General features: G+C 44.0%; 1 protein-coding gene across 12 annotated transcripts in view; it reads left to right on the top strand.

Annotated features, from left to right (window-relative positions):
- Gfrl (Glial cell line-derived neurotrophic family receptor-like) overlaps nucleotides 1-21,136 on the top strand; it is a 109,822-nt gene that overhangs the window by 30,537 nt on the left and 58,149 nt on the right. For 3 of the 12 annotated variants that reach the window (XM_089462626.1, XM_089462625.1, XM_089462616.1), the window contains exons 2-3: nucleotides 6,388-7,981; nucleotides 19,884-20,500. The exons of 1 other annotated variant lie outside the window; for it this stretch is intronic. In XM_089462626.1, the coding sequence (XP_089318752.1) occupies nucleotides 20,251-20,500 (250 nt within the window). In that variant the 5' untranslated portion in view covers nucleotides 6,388-7,981; nucleotides 19,884-20,250. 8 more of the 12 variants (XM_089462621.1, XM_089462620.1, XM_089462618.1 and 5 more) reach the window with 8 other exon arrangements.

The following is a 21,136-nucleotide window of genomic DNA, read 5'->3' as shown; positions in this document are numbered from 1 at the left end:
TGAACCATGCTGAGCGTGTGTAAATGTTTGATTGTGTGTGTGTGTGTGTGTGCATACATGTAATTTTGGTTAGTTGATGTCGCCCACAAACTTGCATACTAAATAAGCCGGCTGGCTGTCTGTCTGGCTGGCTGGCTGTCTGGGTGGGCGCAGCCTCATGCATGCCACACTCGCAGGAGGCAGCCGCCACTCATTTGTTTTCCTTTGCGCCCAAAGGCGAGCGACAACAAGAAGCACAGGGCAGGGAGAATGAGTGGAAGCTGAAGCTAGGACATGCTCAGTCACACTCGCACACAAGCACACGCGCACACACTCACACAGTTAGACACATGCAATTACGACCGCACAGCATTGTTGCAATTGCACGGCAAATAGACTTTTTGAATGCAAATGCAAATGCGTTGCACATATCGCAAGGAAGACGCTTGGAAAAAGTTGCATCAGAAACGCAAGCGCAAAGAAAGAATCCCGCAGCAATACGTTTCTTTTCTCCATTCTCTTCTTTTTCTCCTTTTTGCTTTCATTTCTTCTGCATAGCCTGGTGCAAGCAATTCTTTTTTTCACTCTTAGTTTGTGCCTTTGCTTTGAGTTCATTTTTGTGTATACCCTGTACGCGCTGAAGGTGTTTAAAAGGCAGCATATTGAGTATGTACAAAGTATGCATCGAGTCATGTCTACATACATTTGTATATGTAGGTCCATTTCTCCTGTCTGCAGATCATATTAACCAAAGATCAGATATACAAAGCTGTACACAAGTAGGTTCAATCTGAACTAAGAATCAATCAGAGCTTAGACTGTCTTCTGGTTTATACAGAGCTACTATTCTCACACCTCCTACTTATGTAGTCTCAAGATCACTAAATTTATAAAAAGAAAAGAAAAATAATATATATATATATATATATATATAACTAAAAACTTTCCCAAGCAAGAGCCGCTTAGACCTCACTACAGAGTATCTGTAAGTTGAGCACTTAAAAGCACAATACTCCTATTTTTTTACTTTCCTTACGGTCCCATTGGGGCGAGGGCAGCAGAGACTCGGCCTTAGACAACTGCTTGCTATTCCACATGCAACATGCCGCATCCTTCTTCTGCGGCTGCTCTTGTTCTTGCTTGTTCTTTCGGTTGCATTTGTAGTTGTTCCCCTTGCTGTTATTGTTGTTGTTGTGGCTGTTGTTAGTGGGCCGCATCTTCATGTTTCTTCATGTTGTCAACGTTGTCGTTGCAGCTGATGCTGATGTTGTTGTTGCTGCTGTCGCTGCTGCTGCCGCTGCTGTGTTGTAATTTGTTGTTGTAGTTGCGGGCGGTGAAGCTGTCTCTAAATCCGTGCTACTTAAATTGTCCCTAAAATCCTCGTGGCAATTCTTTCGCCATGAAGCACATGCAGCTTTTGTGTTCTGTATGAGAATTTAATGACATTCTTAAGTTGTCATCAGTGGTTTAGTGGTTGGCAGCACAGGAGTCGACTCGACTCGCTCGGCTCGCACCGACTCGCCCCGACTCGACTCGACTCGACTCCACTTGAGTCGACTCGGCGAACTGCATCCGCAACCGAAAACTGGAACTTAAATAGGTGCTGGCATTGCCTTTTGCCGCAGCCAGCCTTCTTAGCTAGCCCAACTTGTTATCCTTGTCGTAGTTGCTGTTGTTGTTGTTGCCGCTGAGAATATTAAATTGACTGGGAGCACGAAAATGAGTAGAATCATTAGCGTACACTCCATGCAGCAGCCGCACAAACACCGAGTCCTACAAATACCGCCCACATATTGCGCAAACGCTGCTGCACCTATGCCCGCTCCACCTGCTCCTGCTCCTCGTGCTGCAACTTCAGCGCTTAATCCTGCTGCTGCTGCGGCTGCCATGTCGCCTTTTGAAGATGAAGTCATATCAGCATTAGTGTCGGCTGTCTGCTGTCTGTTGGTCGCCTTCGGCTGTGGCTGTGGCTGCAGCTGGGGTTGGGGTTGGGACTGGGGCTGGAACTGGGACTGAGGCTTTCGGCTTTCCTGCTTTTTGGGTACATTTCTTTCTGAGCAGCCAAGACGTTAGCTAGCAACAAAGGGCGCTTGCAAGACATTTGCATTTGTGTTTTTGGGGTCAGATCTCAGATATGAGACATGTAAGCAGTTGCATATGATTGTGCAGCGCTGCCTTCGGGGCTACAGCGAAGCGAATTTAATTTCAATTTAGGAGCAAAACATTTGCGCTGCGCCTGTCAAGTATTTTCCATTTGCCATTTTCCATTTGCCCGTTTCCCGGCTACCATCTCCCGTCTCCCATCTCATAGCTCCCCTCTCCCCTCTTACTTCTCCCATTTTCCATTTGCATTTATTTTTGCGCTGCATGCGCAAATCTTTGCTATTTGTACAAGAGACAGCCGCTGACTAGAAAAAGCCGCGCGCATTTGAATATGCAATTTGCAATTTGACTTGACGAGGCCAAAAACCGCGAGACGAGCCGAGGCGCAGAGAGGCGCAGCGTGGCGGGGCGTGGCGCCACCAACAATTGAAGAGACCCCGCGACGAGGCCGAGTTAATCTGCAGGCTTAAGAAATGCCAGACAGTTGCCAGCGGAGAGCGTTACAGTTACAGTTCCATATAAAAGCTGCATGCGGCGATATTTTATCACAGCACGACGTTTTTTTCTCTCTTCTTCTTTTCTCTGTTTTTGTGACCCGCTCGTCCTTTTCAGTGTCCTTGTGCCTTGGCTGACATTTCAGGCGCAAGATTTATGCACTGGGTCTGCAGCTGAAGACAGCTGTCGTTGGCTGGTGCTCTCTCTCTCTCTCTCTCTCTCTCTCTTTTTCTGTACGCTCCTAATAGCTTTTTATCCGCGTGCATGAAATATGCCGCTAAAATGTGAAATAGAGCCCCGAGAATATGGAAAGTGTCAATCCAAGTTTTTGTCAATTGTCAGCCGCAACTAAATTGCAATAGGCTTAAGGGGACCCAAAGAGCGAAGGGCAGACAGTGGCTGGCAGATGAAAAGCGAAAGCGGAATTGGCCCCAGCTCGAACGTGCAGCAAACTAAGTACATTTAAGTTTTCTTGACATGCCACTGACAAGTACACTGAACACACACACACATATGCAGACCGATACGCACACACACAATTAAGTCATGATAAATTGCTATTGTATGCGTTTTCAGTCATAAACGCAGACGGCAGCCCAAAATGAAACAATAAGCCACGTCCGTCAAGTCAACTTGAGGCGACAAGAGTCGAGGCGAGTCGAGTCGAGTCGAGTCGAGTCGAGTTATGAACGGAAGCAGACAACACACACACACATGTACACACACACACAAATAGAGATGCAGACAACACTTCGTCACAGTCACAGTTACAGACAAAGCGACTAGACAGCCCTGACGCCCGACTCTTTTGTGTGTATTTGTGTGCGTGTGTCTGTGTCTGTGTGTGTACGCTAGAGTTGCTCCGTCATGGCCTGGGTACGGCCCGGCCTGAAACTGACGGCTTTTGGTGTTGGCAAATGTTTTGAATTCATGCGTTCTGTCAAGTAATTTACCCCAAGCGCGATCCACAGACCCGACCCAAGTGGCTGCCTGGCTGCCTGGCTGACTGTTTCTCTGTGTGTCTGTGTGTGCATCTCTCCGGATGAATGTGTGAAGAGCTGTACAGGTACAAATAACTGTTCTTCTACCATTTCCCATAAACCTGCCTGGTGCAATTTGAGCAACACACAATACAGCTTTATTGGCCACGGCGAGCGATGACAATGGCTTATCAAGCGCATTAATCTCTCAGAAAAGTGTTGAAAACATTATAGGCATTGTCTTAATTAGTTGGAGCTTTAAGGGTAAGCCAAGCAAAGCTGTAATAAGCTTTTGCAAATCAATTTCGATTTTTACGATTTATAATGAATGGTATACAACTTGTTTCAAATTAAGAAGATATATAAATAAATACATAGTACAAATTGTAATGTTCTTGAATAATAGTTGTTACAGAAATTATACAGGCAAGCTAAAGAGAACTTTCCAGCCATATATACAATGCTTTAATGTGCTTTCGAATAATTGTATTCATGCTTTACATATTATAATACTTAAATTGACTCTATTCAAAGTTTTCCTTATTTTATTTTATTGAAAAAAACTTTTCATTCCGTAATTAAGTTAAATTTTCAACAAGTCTCATTGGCATCCATTTCAAAAGTTCGCTCGCATAATTGCGAACGTGTGCTTACACTTGAATAGACCGGCAGCTCATTAGTCTATCAAAATTATTCAATAGACCATTTGCCCCCAGTGAATTGAACCTTTTTAGCAACAATTTCACCTGCCCGGGCTCCTTGAACAATGCGATTAAAATTTTATTTAAATGAATTTTGTGCTTAGGTTTCTTCCGGTCGCATGTCCCTACAGCACGTGTGTGAGTTTGAGAGTGTGTGTGCTTTTGTGTGTGTTTATATAGCGTATACGCAAAGGGTTGTATTTTGCTGTTGTTGTTGTTGTTGTTGTTAACTCCATAGTCGGGCTGCCTTTTTGAGGCAACTAACAGGCGCTCCATTATACGTGTCCTCTGACCGTAGCCGTTCGCTGCATAGTTCCGAAAGAAATTGCCCAATGTTACCTTTCAGCCGGTTGACTCCGACCGGACCGGCTTCTGATGAGTCGCCCTTATTGAAAGGTGTTCGTTTGAGTGGCTCGACTTGTACCTGGCCCAAGTGCACACAATTTGCCTTGTATGTCCCTTTCATCAGGCAGCTCGTGTGTGTGTGCGTGTATGCGAGTGTTTATTGCTGGAAATTAACATTTTCACCATACACCTCACACACACACACACACACACACACATACATACACATAATTTGATGCATCACCCAAAGAAAAGGTCTTAAATGTGCTCGGATTTTGATGGTGTGTTAGGAGCTGGAGCTATGGACTGTGGGCTGGCTACGCGTCAATTAGCTGAGCACCGGATGGCTTGGCAAATGTTAAAGTTTTGCTTCACTTGACTAAGTGACTGAGTGACTGAGTGCAATTGTCTTGACTGGCGCTGACATGGATACGCATTGTTGTCACGGCTTCCTGGTTGTTGGCGCGCGCGCCTTACTCCAAGTGGCTGGCCACGCTGCTTGCCTAACTGCCTGCCCCACTGCCTGCACCACTGCCTGCACCACTGCCTGCACCACTGTCTGCCTCGCTGCTGCTTCTAATTATGCGCCTTCTGCAGGGCAACAAACCGCTGCCCATTGGAGCGCGGGGCAAGTGGGCGCTCAAGTGCCTGCAACTGTCACAGTTGCGTTAAGATTTCTGCTTCAAGCGCCAAGAAATGCAGCTACCTATTTGTATGTGTGCGTGTGAGTGTGTGTGTGCTACGTGTCTGTGACGTTGTCCGTGTGCGAGTGTGGCTTGCCTCTGATGTTTTTTAATTTCGCGCAAAATAAGCAATTCTCACGTATTCATCTGTGGCTCGACGTCCTGTTGTGTCTGCTCCCAGCCCGGCTCCAAATTCAATTTCAGCAGCTGTTTGGCCCGCGTTGCCATGGGGCGGCTGTGGTGCCACCTGCACCGCACAAAGCAGAGCACCGTGTTTTGTACATCAAAGCACCCAAAATTTTGCACTCAGCTGCTTGTAGTTGTGCGTATATGTGTGTATGCGTGTGTGTGTATGTGTGGCAAGCTCTGCTCTGGTTTTACAGGATGTCTCTGCATTCACTTTGTTCACTTTTGTTTATTACACGAATTTGTTTTATTTTTCTACACAATCGATTGAAGTTTTCTTCTCTTGCTCGCTTTTGTTTTATCTCCTCCTGCTGCTCCACCTACTGTGCTGGTGTGTGTGATTCTTATTTTGTTGCCTTTCCTTTGATGTTCGCCTCTAAAACAAAGACGTATTTTCGTTTTCCGCGCCAATTTTGCTTAAAGAACTTTAATCTTGATCTCTATGAAATCATAAAGAATTCTTGCCAAATATTATAATTAAACTTATTATTATTATTATTATTATTATTATTATTATTATTATTATTATAATTATTATTATTATTATTATTATTATTATTATTATTATTATTATTATTATTATTATTATTATTATTATTATTATTTAATAACTATTATTTAATATTCTAGTAAGCATGCTAAGCTTCTCCCCTCTCCCATCTCAAGTTTTAAATTACTGCGATATGCAAGTAGAGCACGATGAGAATGTTTGATTGTGTTCTGATTCCACATAAATCTTTTAACGAAGAGCTTTATTTAGCTTCTATGAGCTTATAGCTTTAAGTATATTACGTGAAATTAAATAAATTTTGGTCTTAAGAATTACAATAAAAATACATTAAATATATTTAATATATGCTCAAAAACGTTTCAGAAGTTTCGTAATTAAATGAATGTTTTATTGTTTCCTTACAGGTAAGTCCGGCAGCTTTTCATCGTGCACACCTTGCCTCAACTATCGTGAGTACTTCGGCCGCTTGGCTCGCTGGCTAATTATATCTTTATTATAATTGTATTAAAATAATTATAACTGATATTGTGGCCGAGTTCGGATTCACAAATGGGCGAATCGTAGTCGAGAGGAAGTCGTTAATGCCCCAGTCGGTGGCGTGCCTTCGCCCCTTGGGGTAGGGTTGGGCCGGCCTCAAAAGGAGGCGGCTGGGTAGCTGGCAATACTTTGATTTCGTGCGATAATAATTGCGTGCCCTCATGTGCCTGCCGAAAAGCAAATCCGATTGCTACGTGCAACTATGCGTCATTATGAAACACGAGTGGGTTGCGGCCGGCTGGGTGGGTCAGCGCCGGCTGCTCAGTCGTGCGTTCAACGGCCGGGCGGGCTTTATGGATTTATTGCGTTGGCGACACGTTGACATGCCGCGTGCCAGCGTCCTCTAGTCCTCAAGTCTTGAGTCCATTTCTGAATGCCGGCCCGAGCCCCCCTTCGCGCCCCAAGGCAGACTCGAGCTCATTGTTTTATGGGTCGCTGCTGCTCGAGCACAAAACGGCTGCAGGTTGCACGCGGAAGGTGGCAAGCGCCAGAGGCGCGCAGCACCTACGACGTTGCGGCTCCTACATTTTTGTCCAATTACCGCAAGGCTTGCGTCGCACCAGTCGAACGCTGCGGGCAGTCGCGGCGTATACGTAACTTTTATTGGACACTGCCACGCATCGCGGCGGCCGTCGTGAGCTTTACTTGCCTAGGCCAACACGGAAAGCTTTCTTTCTAACTGTGCGGCCTACGCTACGAATGCGATATCAAAACAAAACGGATAATTGCAGCGCCGCTCTCTCGCTCTTTACGGCTGTCTTTCTCTCGCTCTCACTCTCTGCCGTGCTCACTCCGGTTGCATAGTCTCCACTCTGCCACCTGTGTGGATGGAGGTGGGCTGGGGATTTGTTGATTGCACCACTTGACACACATTCGAGAGCAGCGACTCGTAATTGTAATTGATTCATGAGCATTGCAAATTAGCGCACTCGCTGCTCACTTCCACTTGGCTCTGGCCCTAATTGATGGGATTCGACATAAAGCGGGAAATCGAATCGCAATTGAATTCGCGTTCCGTTCAAGTGCCGTGCAATCAACGCACTGTGGACTCGCTGAAAGAATTGTCAGTTTTGCATGCTAAGCATGCTTAACATAATTGTGCTACTTACTTTATAAACATAGATGTCAAGTTGCGAGTCGGCATTCGCCGTAGTCTCCTACGGCACGCACAGTTTGGGAGCCACTGAGGCCAAGTCTACACACAACAGATTTTGGCGCCAAACGCGACGGCTCTCCGCTCCAAGGCACGAGCGCACCTCTCGTGCCGAGCGGCCGACACGAGCGACACACTGCCGATGCGAGCCGAATGGTCGGCTGGCAGGATACACGAAGGCAGCAGGCGTAAGGACAGAACAGTTTGCGACTAAGACTCGTGTGGAACGGACGCGCGGCCAATGGCAAGCGCGCAGCGTACGCGTGCGAACAGAATTACGAATACTCGACAGCTCGTCCAGTATATGTGTGAGTGGCCTTAGACGACAATTGATGCAAATGAATTGTGACCCGGCTCGGACCCCACTAACACTGATTGGTGCTCCGTGCGTGTCACAGGCAATGCCCAACGCCAGCTCAAAGAGTCTTGTGCGTGTCAAAGTCCAAGCACCGAACGTAGATGAAAAAGAAAACGTGAACGTGAACGTGAACGTGCACATGGAGCGTGGAGTGATCGTGCTGCCAAGTGCCAAGTGAAACAACAAACAACAAGCAGCCAGGCAGCCAGCGCACAGCGTGTAAATCACCGAGTGTCAGCAGAGTCAGTCGAGTGTGATTTTCATATGATTTAAGCCAGAAAAACAACCCGAAAAAAATGCCAAAAAACACAGAGATTTGCGCTCTGGCTGCTGTTGCTGCATATGCTATATAATTTAATTTGGCAAATGTGTTGGAAAATTGTAGAGCAAAGCGAAAAGCGCAACGCCAACAAATGAGACACTGGGACAGGGAAGGGCACAGGAAGAGGAACTAGTGCTGGGATTGGGACTCAGACTGGGACTGAGAATCGCTGAAGCTGAAAAGAAAAGGCAACCAGCTCCTCAAGAGTTGCCCCGCCATCAGCGAAGATTGCTGCTACTTACAGCTTAAGCCTAATGGGTTAATGTGGTTCCCCACTTGCTCTCAGCCAGCTAAGTGCTAAGCCAAACAATGTTTTCGTCTGTTCATCTATAGCGAATATACATACATACATATATAGAGAGTTGACTATATAACAGAGGAGGCGTGCTACATTCGTTAATTGTATGCATAAAACTTGCCAAACCAAATGTGTGTGCGTGTGTGTGTTGTTGTGTGTGTGTTGTTGTGTTTTGTGGCACAGCTTTTGCAACAACTTTTTGGGCGCTGCTTCAATTACTGCCAGCCAGCAACAGCAGCAACAACAACAACAACAACAACGAGTGGAAGAACAACAGCACTATTTCCGCTCTAAAATTTGAGCCAAGTTTTGAGCCAGCTGCGCTCGTTCCACCACGTGCGCTTCTTCTACTTTTTTTTTTTTTTGCTGTTGTATTTTAGGGGGGTGTGGCATGTTTGGGCTGGCACCTGGCTGGCCCGACCTGCAGCACCTTGACGCGCCTCGCCACGCTGCCTGTTCACTTAGTAAATAAATTGGCAATCGCATTTAATGTGAGTTTATGTGCGTCGCTGGCAGCCAGGCAGCTAGACGGAAACTGAGTTGGAAACTGAGACTCAGGCTGCCACGTTAGTAGTTTTATACCCATATATTTTTATTTTTATTTTTATTTTTTACGTTGCTTGCGTTGTTGCTTTTTTTTTGCGGCTCTTGCTTGTGCTCGTGCTCATGTGCAAATCGTAAATTTACGTTAATGCCGAAATTTCACGTGATAATGACGTGATTACCCAGGCACCACACAAGCCCAAAATACACACACACACACACACACACACACACACGCACACACTTGGAACTACAGACACATAGGCTGGCAGGCTCGGCTCGGTGGGGAAATGGCAGCACTATATATTGCGCTCCATTGCACATGGCAAGCCTCTCTTAGCCCTCGTTGGCTGTCGCCGTTAGTCGCGGACGCATTGGCTCTGTTGTGCCGTGGCTGTTGTCACAATTTGTGATATTTGTGGCATAAACTAGAGCTAAACAGAAATACGCTAAGCAATGCAGTAGCCAGACTGAATTGCCATTCGGGCTGGCAATCAACGATATCATTTGGGGTGCGCATTTGGCGCTCTGCTAAATGAAATAAAGGCTTAAATGCATTCAACTTTAGCTCTGGTCAAACTTGAGCAAATCTGTGGAAAACTTTATTTTCGCGCAATCGCGAAATGTCGCCTCATTCTTTTTGCCGTGCTGCGAACTTTTTAATTACTTTTGAACGACAATTCGAACTTTGCGCCTGTCGCTCTTTTACACTCTAATTACAAGCCCGTTTATAGCGAACCTATTTAATTATATATATATTTCTTTTTGCTGTTTATCTATTTTTATTTGCCTTTGCGCTGCTTATCAATGAGAACTATAGCCGAGCACCTGCATTAAAGTCACTCGCAGCAGTTGCTGGTACTTTATATACATACATATATATATATATAAAGTGTTTGTATGGCGTTGCCATTTCCGTTTCCGGTGTTACGACGGCCAGAACGACGCTAGTTCTGTTAGTTTTACCTTGACATTTTTTTGCTGCTTTAACTGTTACTTGCCCACTTTTTATGCTCTTGTTGTTTTGTAGCTCTTTGCTTAGTTACCTGCGCTTTTTTCTTTGCTTTCACTCTGTATTTTTACGTGTTGTTTTTTTTTTTTTTACATTTTGCAACACAAGTCTAACAATATTTGCTTTTCTGCTCTAGCAAACCGTTCATATCCTTCACAGCTTTTGTTGCCCAGGTCCTTCCACTTTGCATTCCTTCGTCTGTTTTCGAATGAATCATGAATCATTTCTGCTGCACCTACTTCAGCGTGTGCGATTGTTAGTTAGGTTTAATGCAGCTTTGCGTCTACTGCCCACCTTGCACTCTCGACGGCTTTCCTTTTCTCCTTGCTAAGCAGATTTAACAAAGCAATATGTAGATAAGTCGCCCCACAATGAATTCCATTTGCAGCTCTACGTTCCTTGTTCACGTCCGATCGATGGGCTGCCTAGGAGCGAATGATGTCATTGCAAAAATGCTGTCAGCTTAAAGTTGATTCTGTCATCTGTAAACTGCGCTTTGTTAAACAATTTAAATAATTGCGACCACAATAAATTATTAAATCAACAACAATTACTCAAGCGATCAATCGCCAATGATACAATCAATCAATGCGCCCCGCCTGAATGTGGTTTGCCGGCCCTGGGCTCCCCTCCATTGTGCTTATAAAGCTACCAGAGTGTGTGTAGGCTGTGGGTGGATGAGTATTATAATGATTTTCATGACTGCAATTATGTGCGCCGCCACCTCCAGCACTTTATTAATACGTATACGCAGCGTGGCCCAACTATAAACCACACGGCATTTGGGCTCAAGTGGCCGAGTTGAACTGGAGAAGAGAGGCAGAAGTTGCCTCGTAACTGCTCTATATGTATGTATGTATATCGTGTTAGTGTGTGTGTGTGTGTGTGGCAGTGTGTCCGTGTGAGTCATGTGGGTAACGTGTTTCGAGTTCGAGTGCTTCGTAATCGATATTACAATGTATGAATTGTGCGGCCATATTGACGCCACTAAGCGCATTGTATTGGATACTCGTTCCTGCCTTTTTTATCGTCGCTTGCATCGCCCACAATGGAGGCAGCACGCAGTTAGTGTTCGAGTCTAGCATGTGGCATATGCCAGCTAGCAGGCAGCAGGCAGCAGGTAGAAGTTTGCACAGCAAAGTTGCTGAAAACTTGCTGACTATGCATAATGCTGTGCATAGAGCACCTGTAATTTGTGTCCCTGCCCCCGAGTGGTTTATGAACTGCAGAAAACTGCAAATCGCATAGTTAAATTTCCAAGTCTAAACGATTTATTTCGGGGGTCGACGATTCAATACACTATGAGATATGGTATTCATATATGAAATATAAAAACTAGTCAAGCCATACTTTAAACATCATTCCAAAGAAGACAGAAGCAGAAATTTAATGTGTTTGGAAGTTGCGTTTATTTAAATTATATTTTTATATTTGTTAGAATCTAAAAAAGAAAATTTGTTCTCGCTTAAAAGATTTCTCCCATAATAAATTGATCCTTTCGGGAGCTGCCAAAAGGGAACAACATCGAATTGAATTAGAATCTAGGAAGCAAATCCAACCAGAATGCAATGCATTTAGCAAGGATTGTCAACTGCAGCTGGTTATAGCAATGTGAAGCTCAAATAAAGTCTAACGGTGTTCATCGTTTAGCTACCTGTTCGTGCTGTGCGGTGGCTGCTGCTTTGCCGCGTGATTCGTTCACAGTCGCAGTGAATGTCACTTCGACAATTCGAATATTTGTGTGGTTTGTGTTGTATCTTTTTCCGGTCACTGTCCGACTGTCGCGTTGTCGTCTCTTTAGTCTCATGACCGGGAAAACAAAATATGACGGAACAAAATGAACTAAAAATTCAAGCAAAATGAAGCTCAGCAAGTCAGATTTTCCATTTGTCTGATTCTCTTGTCAGTTGTCATTTTCTATGAATACATTATGCTCTACATGTATGGGCACAGAGAGTATCTTTGTGTATATTTGTGTGCATGTGTGTGTGTGTGTTTCACTTTTTAGCTGCACCGCTGCCATCAGTTTTATTTGACTTTTGTAGCAACGGCAGCTCCCATTTCGAATTACACGCTTCAATGTTTTTGTAAAATGTGTAAATGAACTCACAATAAGAAAGAGCAATACACACACACATACACACACATGCATACATGTATGTGTGTGAATGAAATAATATATGTAAACAGCGACGGGGTATAAAATATGCACCCGAAACAGTCCGTATGAGGCTCACAGGTAACTGAGGTACCTACCAGGTGTCACACTAAATAATAAATACGATTCTTATTAGCTGTAGTGAAATTGGAAAACTGGCCTTGTGCAAGATTTTGATGTGTTTTAATAAGGCTTTAATAGCATCGCTATAATTGAATATCCATTTAATGCTCTCATAACTGGGCTAGAGTCGATTGCGTTGACATTTTATGCATTCGATATAATAATTGGGGCTCAGGCGTGTTAATTGATAGTCCAATTAGCTGTGAACCGCCATTTATTCAGGTAGTTAATTGGCCATAACACCTTTGTCGTATTCCGCCCAGTGGGTGCTCCAGCAGAGGTTTTAGCGTGCCAAGCGGATGAGAGAAAGCACTTTGGCTATTAGTTGATGTGTAGCAGTCATGTATTCATTCATACTCGTATTAATTCACTCATTCATTCATGGCAGATAGAATTCGGACAGACGGCCGCTTAGACATGGATATAACTTTTTCCCATTCGTCTGCCTCTGCCTCTTCCTTCTTTCTCTCTCTCTCTCTCACTCTCTCTATGTGTGTGTCTCTCTCTGTGTAGCAACTCATCCACTTGGTCAGTGGCATTCAATACTGCACTCATTTATTCATACGTGCGCTTATTGCAATGTTCATTGCTTTATATTCATTACGGCAATGGCACTCGTTGCGTTCGGACAGACAGGACGAGGACCAGGAGTGCCAGGCAGCATGAGGAGTCTTGGCAGGAGCGACGCTTTCGACTGCTTTTGTATGGTCGTGTGTGCGTCCGATACGTTCGATAATCCAATAAATATTTATGAAGCACTTTATTGGAACAACACTGAATTACTTTATGTATGTATGTGTATGTACATTCAGTCTATGTGTGTTTGTGTGTGCGTGCTTGTATGAATGTAGTAGCATCGTGTCAAGACGGAACGGGAACGAAAAACTGTATGGAATTTGGAGAAGCTTCGCTCGCTGCTCAATGCCTCATACGCACCGTCGTCCCGATGCAACGGTTTGATGCGGTCTGTTTGGCCAGACTGTGAGCTCCACTGGACTTTTAGTTATTTCACTTGTATTTAAAAGTTTTTTATTTATTTTTATTTTGGTTATTTTAAAAATTGTTTCCAGTTGGCTGTTAACTCAAATGCAAATTGCTTGTCTGTTCAAAAGAGCGAGATATTGCATGTGTGCATGTGTGTCTGTATGTGTGTGTGTGTCTGTGTGTGTGAACGTGTTACTGCCTTAATTATGAACAAATTGATTTTGTAGCAAAGTGCAGCAGTTTGTTGACCCAATCAGTTGATAAATGGCAAATGGTAAATGGCTTAAACACCTGGCACCTGCCTGTCCCCGCAACTTAATGCACCAGCAGAGTGCATTGTGAGCCAACCTATTTACTCACACATCAGTGGGCAATTTGCATTAATAATGCGTGGCCGCTGCTGAAATGGAATTGTATGAGGCTTATTTATTAGCGCTTACGTCAGGTCAGCTAACCGCCAAATCCACCCATTCATCTCAGCGCTGTGTGATGTAATCAACAATTTACGACAGTGCTCACACATAAAGTGGTTGGCTGTATCTGTGTGGGTGTGGGTGTGCGTGTCCAATAGGACCCCGAACTGGATGTCGAATGTATAATGTAAAAAATGTGATAGATATAATTTAAGAATATTAGTTGATTAATTCTGTACAAATTTTGCTAATTTGACAATCAGTAAGAAATATTAAATTATATTTGATATTCAGTTCCATCTGCTTCTTCTCTCTCTTTAAATTTGCACTCAACAGTTGCATTTAAGTTTGCTCAATTCATTTGTCCAATAAAATTAAGCAAATGGAAACATGTGTATTTTAATAAGCAATTATTAAAATATTGCCACGCAAATAAAGCGGGTGTGCGGGGCGGTAAGTGCTGTTCACCGAATGTAAACACAAATATTGCATGGTAAAAAATTGAAAATCAATGCAATTGCAGACGTCGAACAACACGAACAGCAGCAGCAGCAACAACAATGGCCCAGAGTATCGAGAACAATAACAGAGAACATGATTGATGGGCGAGTGAGAAGGTGGGCGGAGGACGACACTGCTGTTGGGGTGGGTGGCGCGCACCACCGTGGGCCGCCATGGCCGTGGTGCAGCACTACAAATTATTGACCAAATTTTCATGCAGACACACCGCAAAAATGAGCGCAAGAGCGGACAACTGATGGGCGGCAGGATAAGGGTATATAACTGGGTCAATTTGATATGTAGTTGTCGCAGCAACTCCTGACGTCCGCCTCGTTGCAACATTCGGCAATGGGGCAACAGCCAAAGTGGGTTTGGTTGTGTTGGGTTGGGGGTTGGTGGGGCGCTCCAATGAATGTCAATGCATAAAATTTATTCTGTGATGTTAGCAACTATTTTTCTTGGCCGAGGCAACAGACAAATAAATTGCAAGGCATGCAATAAGACGAGCCGAAATGTGTGTCTAAGTGCCGTCTGTCTCTAGCCCTCTCGCTCTCTCGTTCACTCTCTCACTATGTTTGGGTTTAGTACTCGTATGCAAATAAAATTGTACATGAAATTGACTTTGCGAGTATGTGTGTCCATGTGGGTATGTGTGTGTGTGTGTGTGTGTAGTTGTTGCAACCGTAAACCGAAACATGACTTTGACTAACGTTGCTGCTGCATGTAAATGGGCACCACGCCGCATGCCACACGTTTGCCAGTAATCATCCATTATCCTAATGCCAAGCAAGTCCCTGCCCAGTACAACCCAAGTCCCAAGAGAGTGACCATGTGTGTGTGAGTGTGTGTGTGCGTGTGTTTGTGGGGGTGTGTGAGTCGTCTATTGGATTATGCTACAACCTGCAGAACCTTCAGCCAGCCAGACTACAGCTAGAGTTGGCCTGACCCGGCTGCCTTCCTGCGACATTTATTAATGATACGACCGAAATTCGTCGCTTACACACACAGACAGAGGCAAACACATATACTTATAAATATATACATATATATATTTACACAAATAGACGCACACTTTCAGTGGCAACCCAAAAACGATTTGCGTAATCGCAACTCGAAATCATATTAATTGGCCCATGCCTCTTGGCATTTGCTCGAATCGATAATGAAAAGTTCAAGCTGTAAAATCCGAAAGGTTATTGCTGTTTTCATTGGCTCGAGTGGCTCGCCCCCACGAATAACAACAGCCACGCAATTAAAACGGTTTATTTAGTTTACAATTCTATCGATTGACTTATATGTCAGCTGCCCCGATTCACACACTCACACAACACACCCAGTCTAATCATAGGTTCTGCAATCGATACTCGTAAAATGGGCCATAAAATAGCAGTTGACTCAAAGCGAGCCCAGAAATGTCAAATATTTGCGTATGGAGCTTCAAGTGAAAGTAAGGTTATTCAATGTGAGATTCGTGAATGTTGTGAGACGGACTAAAAGCTGTGGGCCTCACCTGAATTACAGACTCAACCAGCGGCTGTCTAGAGGCCTATGGATTTTAATTTAATTTCTTAAAATACAGGCATGGTGTTCTCGAAAATAATCAAACAATTGCCACGTTGCGTATACGCCACGTGGCGTGCGCTGCCAGAGGGCAGACAGAGGTCTGCCTTATAATTGTAATGTGTATTTCCATTAAGGCGAGCTGATGCAATAAACGACACACAAGCAAGGATACTGACTGAGACTGGCAGGTGGATGCCAGCGCTTGACAGCAGTCGGACAAGGTCACAGACAACGCGATCAGATGAGCCGACTCATTGCAACTTTCAGAAACAATACAGCTCGTACTCCATAATATATGAGACAGACTCTTCGACCCCTTGACAGACAGCCAGAAACACGGCCTGCCAGTAACTCCACTCATGTTCAACATTCTTTCCGTTGCGTCTGTTATGGTTGTTCTTGTTGTTGTTGTTGTTATCAAAAAGTACGCAGAACTCACTTTAACTTCAGACAGCCGCCGTTTGCAGCGGCGCTGCGGCTGCGACTGAGGCAGAAACAGCAGCTGAATACCTTTTGCTGACAAAGTCCGCAAATATTTTTGTTTTACTTGGAGATAATTACGAATTCATTAGAGCTTGCAGATGAAATTAAATTCGTATATAACCGGCATTAACTAGTGATAAAAATTAAAGGTGCTAGAGCTATAGCATTGCAATAGGTTCGGAAATTTTTTGAGGTTGCTTCTAGCCATGGAAATAAATTCTGATTACAAATACTTCCCATTTCTTCTATCACTGCAAATAATTTAAAATAGTGAAAATATGTAAAAATTTATTATTCTTAAAACCTGTAATATAGTGCTATAGTACTAATTGCAAAAAATTAAACAACAACAATTATAAGAGAATATCTCAGAGTCGCGCCGTATGAGTGAAATATGCTTAATTATATTTGAAATATTAATGGTCATTTATATTATTAAATTACGTAATTTAAGGTTATTAATTGTTGTTGAAATGCCATTGCGAGTCGCCAAATTGCATTTGCAATGCACAGACGACAATTGTTCAGTCGAAGTCGTATTCACGCGGGACTCGTATTCATGTCGTTGTTGAGGGCGACGGCTGCCTGGTAGACCACTCTTAATTACATAAAAGTCGCTGCAATCTGAGCCTTCCAAGTCGGCTGCAATTTGTCGGCAGTCAGTCAACGGGAATGCAACTTTCATGAGATGCTGACAGAGGCCTAATTAGATCTACCAACTACAAACTACAAACTTCGAGCGACGAGCGACGAACGACATGAAACACCTTAGTAAATTATATGGAAAATGCACTTAAGTAGCTGCCTGTGGCATACAGAATGTGATTGTAGTTCTCTCTCCCTCTCCCTCCCTCTTTCTCTCTCTCTCTCTCTCTCTCTCTCTCTCTGGCTTTTGGTTTGTATGTGTGGCAGAGTTGATTTGTCTGCTTTGTGTCTTTATTAGTATTGAATATTGCAACTAAAGAATTTCAATTTAAATCGCCTTTTGACCAGCATGTGAATGGCATGCGGTTGGGCATTTTATCTTTGCACCAAAAGCTCGCCCAAGTCAATACAATGTCTCATGCAGAGCTAATTCTCTGCCTGACACTGGCTGCATACAATTTGTGGTATATTTATTGGCTTGTTTGGTCAGCGACACACACAGACACACACCACACTGTTGAACTAGAAGGACAGCAAGAGAAACAGAGAGAGAGAGAGAGAGAGCAAAACTATTTAAATTTACTGGCCGAATTTGGAGCTCGAATTGTTGGGCTGTTAAGCTGACCAAACTCAAAGCATGACCATTGACACAGTTATTTGCACAGCTGCTGAGTCGAGTTTAGTTTGTGTTGGCCAATTTTCCAGCTTGATCACATACATATATCTATATATTTTAATATGCTTATAGCGTTTTGCCAACAAATTTGCTAGCCACACGCAGTGGAGCTCTGGCAATGACTTTTAGTTCAGGTGCAGCAGCGTTGCATTAACTTATGCAACAACTTGCAGCTTGCAACTTTAAATAAATACATTTTCAGTCGAGGCAGCAGCCGAGCCAAAGGTGCTGCCTGCCGCAGCTAGGTAGATGCAGATACCGAGGCAGCGACTGAGCTAGGGGCAGCAACAGAGGCAGAGTCAGGCACACGTAACAATTTGTGAAGCAAACATGGCTTTATTTTAGTTTCAATTTTTACTTCGTTATTTTTCTACACACACACACATACACACACACGCATACATATACACTCACAGTGTTTGTTTTAGAACACGCCGCTTGTTGTCTTTGGCAGCCTGCTCTGCCTCATCGTCCTTTTGCCGCCATTTTACGCTCGTTATGGCAACACTTTTGGCTCAAAAGCAAACGACGCTGACAACGTGCACAACTCAAACGGCCGACGCGCTGCAAAATGTTAAAAAAAAAAAACAAGAATAAAAAACTAAAAAAAAAAATTTTATTGCGTGGTGTGCGGCTCGTTATGTTCCATGAGGCAGCATAGAGAGGCAGCAGGAGCAGCAAAAAAATCATTTCAAGCAGAAACAACAAGGGAAATGCAGAAAACGCCTTCGCGCCTTGCAGTTTCCTTCCTCTCAACTATGCACTGTTAATGTCTATAACTGTGTGAGAGTGTGTGTATCTCTGTATGTGTGTGTGTGTGTGTGTGTGTCACTGTGTTTGACTACGTTCGCTTCGTTGACTAGCAACTTTCGTCGCCTGTGCACTCGCGCCCGCTGGTGATTGACTGCAACATGTCTGTATCTGTATGCTCATCGTTGTTTGTTGTCAACGTTGCTGTTGTTGTTGTTGCTGTTGCTGTTGCTGCTGCTGTTGCTGTCGTTGTTGTTTGGCAATAATTTTTTAACGCTCGAGCAGACGCACGCGGCATTTGCCTGCTGTCTGTCCCAACGCTGTCGCCTGTTTGTTTACATGATTGTGCACAGAAGTGTTTGCTTTTCCCTGCTGACGATTTCCGGCTCTTGTGAGTGCATTAGCGCTTGCGAGTGGCTGACGGCAGGGGGCAGGGGCAGCAGGAGTTTGCATTTTTCTTTGAGCCAAATCACAGCAAATTATATTTTTATTGATTCAGTCAACATTTGCTTTGCAAGCGATTTGTTCGATAAAAAGCGCAGCAAAGTGAATTAATTTAACTGAGTTGAGCTCGAACGCAGTCGCTGCACATTGCGCATACGCCATGCTTCCCGATCCTAGGCGGCATTGGCCAGTCAACAGCAATGGCAGTGGCAACAATTGTAAAACGTTGGCACAACGCAACAACCGCAGCAAGTCGCGACAGCAGCAACAGCAACAGCAACAGCAACAACAACAGAAACAACAACTTTTCGCATTCGCTAAAACTTTTCAACATTTCTTGTTAGTTGTTGTCGTTGCTTTTGTTGTTTTTGTTTTTGTGGTTGTTGGCGTTGCTGCTACTTTGGCTGCATTGCCATAGACCCAGTGAGCAAATTGTAAATGAAAAAGTTTTTTATGTTATTCAGCGTTTGCTGTGGGCGACTCTTCCATCATGGCACCCGCTACCCCCTCTCTCTGCCCACACTGTCTCTGGAGCCTCGTTCTGTGTGTGTGCTTCCGTTTTTAAGGCCGCCGATGGATACGAGTATTTGTGTTGTTGTCGTTATTGCTGCATTATGTCTATTGTTGTCTATAGAAGTTTTGTCGAAAGTAATTGTAAATGCTGTTCATAGTCGGGCTGTCTGGCTGGCTGTTCGCCTCTCTCTCCCTCCTCTCTCTCTGCTTCTCTCTCTCTCTCTCTCTCTTGCGTCCTATTTCTTTCTGGTTGCGGTCTATTTCAAGAGAGATTTTCGTTTTCAACAATTTAGACAATGTTTTAAAGTCAATGAAAACAAGAACAAAAAAAAAAAAAAGAGAACAGAAAAAAAGAAAACGAACCTTGAAATATTAATTTTTTACGCTTTTCCTTTTATGGCACAATCTTGATTACACAACATAGTGAAATATATTGTAAGCAGGTGTAATACAAAGCATTTTTATGTCGAGCACTGTGCAAACTAAAGCAAAAAATATACATAATGAAGCGAGCTCAGTTTGGGATTAAGTCAATGTTGTCAGCAGCAATAGCAACAGCAACAACAATTACAATGGCATCGCTGACACAAATGGAACATTAAAGGCACTCATACATTCACAAATAGATGTTTATAAAGTGCGAAAGGACTCGCGAGCTACAAAGTTAAAGGAAGAACACAAAGTGTTGACAATAGTGGGTGAGATATTAAAATCAGCAACCTGTCGGACGCAACGCCTGCGTCTCCAGCACCGTCCACGGGAACAAAGCGCGCCCCGATAAAGCGGCCAACATGACCCGCTTTCGCATTAAAAATCTAAAAATTCTGTCATGCTGCCTCAGTGTTTGGGTCATGCTCTTTGGCGGCGCCCTTCATCTGGCACGCTGCAGTGAGTTTCCGGAGCGCGAATGCTGCGATTTGACAACCACCTCGACAGTGGGCCCGCTGCCCTTGCCGCCGCCGGCCCTGCCCACCGACAAGTCACTATCATCGGCCACAACGGCCGTGGACACAGACCTGAATCTAACCATAGGCCGATCGGGTGAGTACAGCCAGAGATGTGTGAATACCTCTAGCCTAAACAGCTGTGAAAGGCAATAATATATATAATATAGAATTAATATTAAATAAGAATAAGAATTTCAAATATCTTCTGGGCTTACCTCATTAAATTAATTATTATTAATAAACTTAAAGTCCATTTGCACAATGCATTGCTGCTGAGTCCTGGACAGCTTTGCTATTTACAGAGTGTATATCTAAATATATATTAGCTGCAGCTAAGTGGATGCAGTATTGGTAAGCAACACTTAACGCTTCACTGGCCACACAAATACAAGCAGCCTGCATCCACATGGGCAAATGTGGTGGCTATGCGGAGATAGCGACAGGTGCCATCACTTACGCTCCAATTAACACGATGACCTTTCGAGCCAGCGACGGGAATAAGTTAGGAGCAGCTGGATGAAGAATCGGGTCGGGGACAAGTCTTCCTGCTAGCAGTTTGACATGCACTGAATTCCATTTCGAGGTGGGACGGTTAGGGCTGTCTGCATGGTTGTCTGCCTCGAGTCGGAGTCTCTGAACTATTTGAAATGCAAAGCAAACGTCAGCTGTAAAACAATTTTTATTCACTTTGAATTGAGGTTTTGTTTTGTATTTTATTCACTTGCAGACA

Source organism: Drosophila arizonae, chromosome 2 (genome assembly GCF_054131065.1).
Source record: "Drosophila arizonae isolate 15081-1271.41 chromosome 2, UAZ_ARI_1.0, whole genome shotgun sequence".
NCBI lineage: Eukaryota > Metazoa > Arthropoda > Insecta > Diptera > Drosophilidae > Drosophila > Drosophila arizonae.
The sequence above is the reverse complement of the archived record's forward strand: the minus strand, read 5'-3'. Positions and strand labels throughout refer to the sequence as shown.